The sequence below is a fragment of the Diadema setosum genome, chromosome 6 (assembly GCF_964275005.1).
Source record: "Diadema setosum chromosome 6, eeDiaSeto1, whole genome shotgun sequence".
Classification (NCBI taxonomy): domain Eukaryota; kingdom Metazoa; phylum Echinodermata; class Echinoidea; order Diadematoida; family Diadematidae; genus Diadema; species Diadema setosum.
Window position 1 is genome coordinate 5,133,969 of NC_092690.1, and position 10,922 is coordinate 5,144,890.

The 10,922-nt window shown below is 39.2% G+C and overlaps 1 protein-coding gene across 1 annotated transcript in view; it reads right to left on the reverse strand.

The window, feature by feature from the left end:
* The window catches only part of LOC140229915 (DNA polymerase epsilon catalytic subunit A-like), a 70,879-nt gene extending 60,336 nt beyond the window's left edge, over window positions 1-10,543 (reverse strand). Inside the window, exons 1-11 of the mRNA XM_072310114.1 lie at window positions 10,377-10,543; window positions 9,221-9,347; window positions 7,478-7,558; window positions 6,624-6,761; window positions 5,573-5,727; window positions 4,822-4,960; window positions 4,533-4,610; window positions 4,064-4,171; window positions 2,997-3,193; window positions 2,003-2,122; window positions 815-1,061 (exon numbers count right to left, since the gene is read on the reverse strand). Of these exons, the coding sequence (XP_072166215.1) occupies window positions 815-1,061; window positions 2,003-2,122; window positions 2,997-3,193; window positions 4,064-4,171; window positions 4,533-4,610; window positions 4,822-4,960; window positions 5,573-5,727; window positions 6,624-6,761; window positions 7,478-7,558; window positions 9,221-9,347; window positions 10,377-10,447 (1,461 nt within the window). The 5' untranslated portion in view covers window positions 10,448-10,543. The remainder of the gene's footprint in view (window positions 1-814; window positions 1,062-2,002; window positions 2,123-2,996; window positions 3,194-4,063; window positions 4,172-4,532; window positions 4,611-4,821; window positions 4,961-5,572; window positions 5,728-6,623; window positions 6,762-7,477; window positions 7,559-9,220; window positions 9,348-10,376) is intronic.
* Window positions 10,544-10,922: the final 379 nt, after the last annotated feature.

Sequence of the window (10,922 nt, forward strand, 5' to 3'; positions counted from 1 at the left end):
TATAGGTTAAAGTATATACAAGTGTGCGAAATATTACAGATGGACTGAATTAATTATAAACTTGATTGAGACACCTTTTGTATATCTTCTGGTGCAGTGATTCTTATGAAAAGAATATTCTTTTTTATTTTAAATAATGCAATTGTTCCCACATTCCCTTTTGTATATCATCTTCATCATGATCACTACCATTATCATTATCATCACTATTACTATTACAGCCATCATCTTCATCATCACCATTGCCATCATTTTGACCACCACCCAAATCGTCCATCAGCTCCTGCAGAATCAGCCTCCTGCAAATTGAGAGTGACTTGGCAGCTCAAAAGCCATATTGACTGGTAAAGAACTTTAAAGATCCAGTTTACCTTCGGGAGCAGTGATTTAAAAATTTTTCAAGATATCACATATGATGTATATGTGTAGGTCTGTTGTATCACAAAACATACTACCATATAAAACTTTCAAAATAAAGCCTAAAATATAAAGAGATATCAGTATTTTTCTCAATAAACCATAACTGTATACGGTTTAGTCTGGAAACATTTTTATTACAACTATTTGTTCACATTTTGTGTATTTAACAATACTTGACATCGATTATACGGATGCAAACTCTTCCAGTGGTTGTTTCTATCCCTAACTCACATTTTAGAACCATTTTGAAGCACTAATGCTGGGTTTTTGTTTCATCTGCAAATGGTAAACTATGCCTTTAAACTCATGATACGACAACCAATATTCCCCCCCCCCCCAAGTTGACCCCAACCCTGCCCTTCCCAGAACGAATACCTGTAACAAATGCTCTCACCTCGTCAGGTTCCATGGGGATGATGGTGCAGAGGGCAAAGATGAATGGGTGGACGTACTTCATGTACAGGTAGTACGTTGCCACGGCATCGGAGACGGAGTAGTTGGAGAGCGTCTGCGGCTGCTCGCTCGCCATGCGGCACATGTCCTCGGGGTCGAGCTCGATGGGATCGTAGCGCAGCTTGGCCTTGGTGGCGGCCTTCAGATTCTGCGATCCGACCGGCAGGTAGCTGTCGCGCTTCACCCACCTGTTGCCAAACCGCATCACTCAAATTACAATTCCTTTGAGATGCCATCATTTGCGGTCTCACAAACTACTTCATGCATTGTATGTGTTTCAGCATAGATCAAAGCTTCATAGAACATTCTGCTGTGTTCCATATAAAGCAGTATAATCTACACTTTTTAAGTCTGCCTAAAACTGCATACATAGAATGAATGTGATCTAATCCCCCCTCTGTTTGTTTATCCCTAGACAGTAGGCTCACAAGATACCTCTGATATCTGCAAAGTAATCTTTCTGCAGTGTAGACAAAGTCTGGGTCAGAATTGCATTGATAATGAACACTGATACACCAATCAAATGAATTCTATCTCCAATCAAATGTCCCTTTAACCCGTCGAGGATAGTCTGATTTTCAGGGGAGTCTCCTCCCCTCCAACCGTAAAGAGTTTAGCATCTTTAAGTTGTGAATCATGTAGTCTTCTTTTTTTTTCCAATTTCCTAAAACATTACTCTTTGGCGATTGGAAATTCATGCTTTAGGTTCTTCGGCAAGCATGAGAGAAAGCTTGTTCGGTGTGTAAGCGTACAACGTAAGATAGACACGAGACTCACACCTAATGACTAAGGCTTGATAGTTGTACCCTTGCATTTCGTCGCTGGGGTGACAAGACCTTGTATCTCAAATTTTGGTGAAAATGAGGTTTTTGCATTAGTGGTCAAGTAATCGGTTAAGTGATGTCCTGTCCAAATCCCAGCTGTCTTACCCCAAAAATGAAGCCACCACGGCATGTCAAAGGAACGGCTATCCCATTCAGTATAGTGCTTTGGCCGCCATGTTTTTTGGCTCTCCTGAACATTTGACATTTTTGAGATACGAGGTCTTGTCGCCCCAGCGACGATTTGTAATCTGGAATACGTAGCACACACACAAATGCATGATACCCAACTATTTTCTTCAACATACCTGAAGGCATCCATATGAATGCAGCTCCTGCACTTGTATTCGCCCGCTGCATCCTTCTGGAAGCCTATCTCCCGGTACATGTCGATGCCGTAATGTTTGTAGCGTGTCTCGATGAAGGGCCTGGAGGGGCGGGTACAGAGAGACAACAGAAATTCTAGATATCGCCAATGCGCACAAAACTTCTGCGCACGCTGAAGAGCCCTGTCACAGATGCACTGTGGGATTCCTCGGTGCCATTGTCTCGCGCGCGTCCCAGTTCCCATACTTAAAGTTTCTGAATTTTACTGATTTGCGGTCACTAGAGTCATAGTTCACTACTGCAAGGCTTCAATGTGCTGGTCACATAATGGAAAGCGAAGAAATCTTCAACAAAATATATCCCTTGATAAAGACAGAACGTGACCCGAGTGCATATGCAGCCAAAACCAGGGCAAGTTTGTCCCCTGAGCTATCCCATAACGCATCTAAAACGCCACTCTGCGCACGGCACCAAGGTATTGGCAAAACCGAGAATTTCCCTGAAATCAGACTGTTATTTCAATCCTCTACATGCCAAGGCTCTAAGCTTACTGTATACATAGTACGTCATATATTTAGCTTGTCTATAATTTTTTTTTTTTTTTTTGTGAATTGCAACTCAAAACAATTTCACAAGCAATTAAATTTTGGATTGTGGAGTGTAATACTGAAAGGAGAAATGCATGTGTACACGTCACATTCGTGTTAGGAAAATAAAAACCTCGCGAAATATTTGGCGTTAGAGTAGTTTGCCATGCTTTTTTTTTATCGGCATTCAGTATTCCAAATCCATTCAAACTTTAACTAGGTGTAAAATTCGCAAACCCTCTCAGATGTAGCAATGAGCCTAATTCCAACAGGAAAGATAAGGCAACATCAAATGTTAAAAAGGCTGTGCTTGTAAAACTTCCCTCTTTCTTTTCAGACTAACTCAGAACTGATCCGGAATTCCTCTTTAAAGGGAATCTCGACTCACCAGTCAAACATATCTCCGTTGTAGGTCACGATGATGTTCGGCTTCACCTCCTGGACGTGGTCGATGAACTTCTGCAGCATGGCCACCTCGTTCTCCTCGTTGAAGACGGTAAAGGGACCCTCAAACTCCGGCTTTGGAGTGTACTCAAAGTCCTCCACGTCCTCGGAGACGATCTCACGGTTTGTGATGAGGAATCCCTATGTAGGTAAATCAGATAAAGTGTAATTAAACTTTTGTGACTTATCTTGACCACAACATAGCATTTTTTTCCAGAAATTATGCAGTGGTTTTTAAGATTATCTACCTTAAGAATGACAAAAAATCAGCTATGTGTAGAAAAATTTTGCCATAACAGGGAGTGTGCATACATGTATCTGAAAAAGATACTGCCTCAGTTTGAAGTAATCTTCGAAAAGAATAACATACAATGCAACAATTTCAAAGGATATTGTCTGCAACATAAATTGGGGTGAAAATATAATCGTGCATGATTTTTTTTTCCTCCTCTGGATAAATTGAGCATTATAAAGCACTTGCACTGCTATGAAATATGAAAAACTTGCTTAAACATGATTTTCTTTTCTATCAACTTATCGTATTTTCAAAATTAAAAAAAAAAAAAAAAAATATATATATATATATATATATATATAATATATATAATATATACTACATGTGTTATATTGACGGCATTTAAGAAGAATGCAGTGAAATAATAGTCAATGCTAAAAACACACACCGATAAACACATTCCATCATGATGAATCCTGCTAATATGACAATGCATACTTGCAGAAAGAAAAAAATTTGAAAAAAATGTGGACAAAAATCTGAAATGTATGAATAAGAAAATCTGGAGATTATCAAACCGTGAACACTTCAATGCACTTGAATTGCTAAAATATTTGGAAAGTGGGTTTTGGACAGAGTAAAAAAAAAAATATCTGAAATCAGATTAAACTCTGAGCTCTTACATCCCTGATTTAGACAAAACATACACACAAAAACACCATCAAAGAAATAGACGGACACACAATCAGTGGAGGATAGATGTCAAACAATCATACCTGTCCATCAATCATGTAAGAGATCATCATGACACTGTCTGTCTCTGCATCAGGAAACTTGAGGGGGAGCTTGGTCGTTTCGATGTCAAATGCAAGCACCACCGGATCCTGGAATCACAATGACAATTAAAATCTCAATGATCATGTTTTAAGTGACTGTTCGAGGTGTTTATCCTTTGTATTGGTTCTCATTATTATCAACATCATAGTTACCTTCATCATCATCAGCATTGTAACCATCTTCAGAACTACTACCATCATCTTCAAGGTCTTCATCGCCATCGCCATCGCCATCGCCATCGCCATCACCATCACCATCACCATCATCATCACCATCATCATCATCATTAAAATCATTATCAAAAACATCAATGTGACCATCATTGTCATCATCATCATAATGACTATCACCATTACCAGCATAACTCTCATCACCATGATGTACATGGTTGCCATGGTGAAAACTCACCGGTCTGTCCAACAGGTCATCTCGCTGTGTGATGATGGGGGCCATTGAGCCCCGCCCTTGGACTGAATACCAGTGGCCCTGTGCAAAAAAAGGATCAACGTGTTACTAAAATATCATCATATAAATGAAAGTGGCAAAACCCACTGCATGAGTCAAGGCTAATTGCATGCACAGCACTTTTGAGCACATTATCAAGGTATAGTCAATATAAAAATCATCCTTTGTTTTAATTCTTTCATAAGTAGTCATATGTATCATTGTAATTGTTTAGAGTTTTTGTCATCATTACCACATGGATTTTCCTGTCAATGGCCACCCGGACGTGGTAGGGGACATCGTACTCCCGGATGTCCACAATGTTGTCCATCTGGTCCGAGATTTTCTTGCCCCCTGCAGGACCGCTGGTGCTTTCATCTCCTCCAAGATGGCTGAACAAAAACGAACAGAATGGAAAACTACATTGTAAGATGACACTTTCTTCCAGGCTCTACCAAGAGGGCACTTGTGAGTCTATGTGTGTTCATTGATAATTATGTTCTGATATATTTTTTCATATCATTAAAAATTCATTAAAACATTCAAATTGACCATAATTTGAGCAAATACACTAGGGGATACCATTTTGGCTTCTGCACCACAACAACAAATCAAATCAAATCAAATCTGCTTACCAAGGCAAAAACAAAAACACTTCCAAATAGTCAGTATACAGGAGAACCCTCTTTTAAAACTTGACCATGTGAGGTAGAAAATTGATTTTTTTTTTTCTGCATTTCCAAGTTTAATCTTTTGAATTCTCTTAAAATGAAAATATAAACAATAGTGATATACCAGGTTTGCTTTGTTTTTGTTGTTGTTGTTGTATGTGTGTGTGTGTGTGTGTTTTTTTTTTGTTTTTTTTTTTGGGGGGGGGGGGTCAATAAAAAAGGAATAATCTCTAAATGTTTGAGTTAATTACAATTCAACAAACATTTTTGAAGCAGCATAAAGAAAAGAAAAATGTACTGAGAATGACCCTAGTCTTATCTGACACGGCAAACCTTGCTAGTAGGTTTGTGTAGGCCGAAGACGACTTCATCTGCTCGCGATTCTTGCGGACTCTCGGCATGATGTCCCGCCTCACCTTCATCAGGTCCTGGGTGGAGGAGAAACTCAGCTTCAGGCAGCTCCTCTTTAGTCCCACCAAGTGGTTTGGCTGTAGGGGACAAACCAAGATAAAAACCTAATAATCCTCAGTCTCAGTAAGTGGATTTTCTGTTGGTAGCAACATTAACACTCATTAGTTCCACAAAGTAGTTTGGCTGTAGGGAATAGAATGCAGTGGATGCAAGATTGTAAAATATATTAATGACTTTATGTGTTGTTAGTTTCTTCTCTTTTTAGTACATGTATTCCCTTTTCCCTCTCCTCACTCTTTTTGTCCATCCTTTCTGCACTTCTCATTTACCTCCTCTGCATCCAATGGAACAGCCCAACTGATGAAGTACAATTACATAATTTGATATCAAGTGATAGTTATCAAAGCAATTGTTGCTATTAATCACAAGTTACCAGTTTTGACATTATGCTCTTTCCATTTAAACTATAAACTACAGCAGCATTCCTACCAAAGATGCATTCTATTTATTCATTCATGTACGTGTAGAACAAAGGGAAGATCACACAACTCTAGGGTGATTTCTGAAAGAAACATTGACTGCATTGAAGACATTTAACCCTTTTTGTGCCAGTCAGTTTACACAGGGTGTACAACGCTATGGGCTTTTCTGAGCCAACCAGCATGCAAAGCACACAGAGGATTAAGCCATTCTGCTCACTTGACCATCAGAAAAACGCCACAACTCACATTCACTGTCCCTCTTTCACACAACACTAACAGATTACACAGCATCATAATGCAGCTAGGCTGCAGACTAACATATATTTTTTCTACTGGTCTGACTTTTCTGTTGGACTAGTACATGTATGTACCCAGTTTTTCAATTTTTTACTGGTCCATTCCAGAAAAAGTTACTGGTCCGACAAAGATTTTTGCTGGTCAGGGACAGTCGGACCAACACCAATGTGAAGCTTTGCGTAATGGAACATTACCAAATCAAGGTCCTCTTTGTAGACGGTCTCCACTGATGACACGGTTCCGGCGTACTTCCTGTTGAGGTAGGCGGACACCTCACGCTCACAGTCCTTCTTGGTGACGATGTAGAAGTAGGGCTTGAATGGCAGCGAAACCTGGGACAGGCAGTGAGTAGTAATGATAATAATAATAATATGAATTTACATTGTGCCAGAGTCACTCTGTAGCCACTCATGTATGCATAAATTTATGCTGGCTTTACACTATTATGCCCCTCCCCCCTCCCCCCCCCCCCAAAAAAAAAAACAAAAAACAAAACAACAACAAAAACCCAAGGGTGAAACTGCCATGAAAGCCATAGTACAGGCAACACTTTGAAGCCTTGAGATGGCATAACGACGTATCTTACATCCAACATCATTTTCAGTAAATCGAGTTTGAAGTTTTGCAAACCACACGTACAGGTACACATGTAGATGGCAAAACAGCGTATTGCATGTAGATACGTTGTTTTGCTAAGTCCAAGCCCAACGTGTGTTGAGCAGGGGCAAATGTATCTCTGCTTACATTGTTTTTTCAAACAAAATTTGAACAATTCCCACTGGGAGGGAGAGTCATATCTCAGACTTCAAGATTTGGTCAAGAGTTAGATTATACTAAAATAAGCTGAAATATGTGACTAAGTCAATTCTATGAATTTTCGACATACGTTGTTTTGACATCTCAACGCCGTTTGACATTATTTTGTTTCATTTGGATAGAAGCAAAATGCACACCACAAATGTGTCAACTACTCGTGTAGTTCCATACATGGGTATTCATGTTTGCACACAGCTTCATCATACGAGTCATCCTTTGTGTAGGCCCCTACCTTAAATCTGCTGCCATCGTCTTGGAGGAAGTAGTAGTCCACGGCACTAATGAGTTTCTTGCTCTCATCCAGGATGTCGGCCTGTAAGATGCAGATATGGGAAAGTTATGGGAGAGGCATTAGTTGGGAATGCATGTTGTAGCAAAATCAGCCTGTCCTTAAAGGTAGGGAATCCCATTTGCATGCCTTAAATGAAGAGTTGTATAAATACAGTGGTATGTTGAAGAGAATATCATTTTAGAAACTCCCATAAAGTATTGAAAGTGGAAGGTAACATACTTTAGTACATTTTTATTGACCGTTAGATTTTGAATTGAATTTTTTTCGGGGCTCACCGTAAATTCCAGTACATTACTAGGCTACCTTTGCAGACCCATGCACTGCATGTGTGTCCATCATGTATATTTTGTGAAGAAAGTTCATCAAAACTTACAAACATTTCTATATACATTCTTGCCACACACTCTATATTATGTTATTACATCAGCTCTTATACTTTTAGATTTGTGTTTATAGATAAAAGAATACAGAAGACTGCAACAAAAAGGCTTAAGTGTGGCTGACACACAGAACTACTGAGTAGTTGAGTTTTGTGCATTATTCAAATTGTAGATAACTGTTGACTTCCAAATTTCTCAGCAGTGGCCTAAACAAGTCCCCTGAGGTTCATATTTAATGTTTTGCTGCATTTTGGGAGGTCTGTAAAAGGTATCCCCTACCTTTAACGCATGACAGGTTAAAAACCCTCGCACGATCATAAACTAAAATGACAATGGGTATAATTCAGTGCTGGTGCTGGCATGGGTGTCATCTCCCTAACAACTGTCTTGAACCGAGGTCTGATTGTAAGATAACGAGATCATATACATGTAGTTGTGATTGAGACCAAACTTCAGGTTTCTAACATTTTTTGGTGAGATAATGAGAAGCCTCTTATGAAATGTGAAAAAATATGCAATTCCAAGAGGAATTCGATGTTTATTTGATGAATATTGATTTGAAATGGCTGAGATATCCAAAACGGAGTGATCCTAATAAAAGGTGGGATCCATCCTTTATTATAATTGCTTTGTTTTACTTCGTTTTTGGACGTCTCAGCCATTCCAAAACCAACATTCATCAAATAAACTTTGAAATCCTCTTAGAATGGTACTTGGTATGCTCTGTTCTATATCATATTAAAGTGGTTTCTCAGTATATCTCTCAAAAACATAAATGCCCAATCCTCATCTCCACCAATCCTATACCATCCCTTTAACATGAGCAATACTAATTATAATTACTGATTACAAACACTTGTGTAATCCTCTCAACACTGCAAAGTCCATTGGATCCTGCTGAAATTGCATGACGAAAATAGTAATGGTTTATGCTTCAAGTCACATATGAAATAAAACAAGCAGCCATGACTGCTTTAACAGTTTTACAGGCAGACAAATAACGGAGAAGACAGATTAAAATGCAATAAATTTCCTCCCTTCTCCGTAATACGACAATCTTAATTTTGCTTCCCGGCTCAGAGTTTTAAAGTCATGTCTAGTAGAGTGTTCATGTGTATTCCTCGGGCAACTACTGTATTAAGCATAGGCTATACTATGCACATACGCGTACTTTATGGCAAGTAGGGACATTTTAATGTCGCTGTAACCGGAATTTTGTTTTATAACCGTGTTTGTTATAATGGGAGTGCACTGTATCAAAGTATTTCGCAGCGCTAGACACCATGTTTGGTTTTTTACTCACGGGATGCATGTTGATGAGCCAGCCCACCCTCTCAGCTGGCTCCTTGTAGCGATCGAAGCCGTAGAGAGAGTCCAACTCATCATTGATGATGGATCGCTGGAGGCGGGCTTCCGAGGAGTCTTCAGATCTGTCATAAAGGAAGTGATGGTGGTTAAATCATGTCTGTCTTGATTCAAATGTCAAATTTATTTACACATAAATTAGAAAAAAAAGATTCTTAATAAATAAATTGATTAATTAATTCAATTGATCAACTAATTTAAAACATTAATAAATACATAAATATGAATAAAAAAGGAAAGAGCAGTAACTACAGTGTATGGTGTAGTGGAAAGTGCATGACATTTTGGATAATTAGATGATAGTTTGGATAATTCAGCTAGACTAGATCTATCGTCTAACTTGTTAGACTCTTTACAATATTTGCCATGGAGACATCTAACTTTACATCCCTACATGTTTCTGTATCATGATCCACTTTCCATGGATACACAATGGTACGATCGAGTTCCATAGAATGCATTAAAAGTTTACTAGGGTGTATCATAGGCCCTATAGATCTTAGGTGTGTCTATGTCGCAAGCACACAGACATGATGGAAAGCACATTAAACTTTTCATTGAGAGTCTAGACATTCTAAATAAACCAAGATCAGAAGATAGACAAATCTACTCTGATAAAGTGATAACGTTAATCACGTTAATACTAACAGTTATTAAATACAAGAGCGCTAGAAATTAGAATAGATCTACTCCACCATTTCATTTGTACACGGACAAGTAAACTTACCTGTTTTTAGTGTTAACTGTTAAACTAAAGTTTAATTTCATTTAGAATCTATGAAGCAGTAGATTTCTATACCACAGACACAGTGCAGTCACACTAACGTTACAGATCTCTTCAAAATATACAGCCACAGACGCCCTCAAACGGCACAGTCACAGACAGTAGGCCTACCGCACTGCCGCTGGTACTCAATCTCACAAATGTGTTTTTTTAGCAACTGCGACCACATTTCCATAGTTGGGGGTCTATTTGTTAGACACGTTCTCAAGACTCAACATTACGTACATTAAATCTAGGCCTAGATCTATAGTAGACCCTACTTCTGCTACACGTCACCATTCTGAGACCCCATCAACATATACTGACGTACCTTCCGCCAGAGCCACGGGCACTGCTGTCGCTACGATCCGGTCGATACTTCCCGCTGTTCTGCAGAACCATCGCTAATTCTTTCTACACTTCCGCTTCTTGATTTCAGCTCAGAATTGCACAGCTAGAATTCTATGCGAATGGGAAACACCAGCAGGAATACTGAGAAATGTTCATCTCATCAGCTTGAGGGAGACACGTCTTTTGTCAAATATCTGTCTGATCGATCGACACGATGTAAAAGTTTGTTGTCTGTTTCACTTCTCTTACTAGGCAGCGTGAGCTGTACGTGTACCGGTACCGGTATGGTACACGTACCATTGCATACAGCATGCACAGTCACAATCTTGTGTTCGAGATTGGCGCGAGCGCGAAGTTATTTAGGGTTTACTGATAGAGGGCGACATTTTTAATTGCTGTACATTATTTTTTTTATGGGCTTGGGAATGTGTATGCTCAGCCGCCAGCTTGTCGTCCTCGGAAGGCGGGGGGGGGGGGGGGGGGGATCTTTCAAAAACTAATTCTCATTCTTCTTTAAATTACTAAC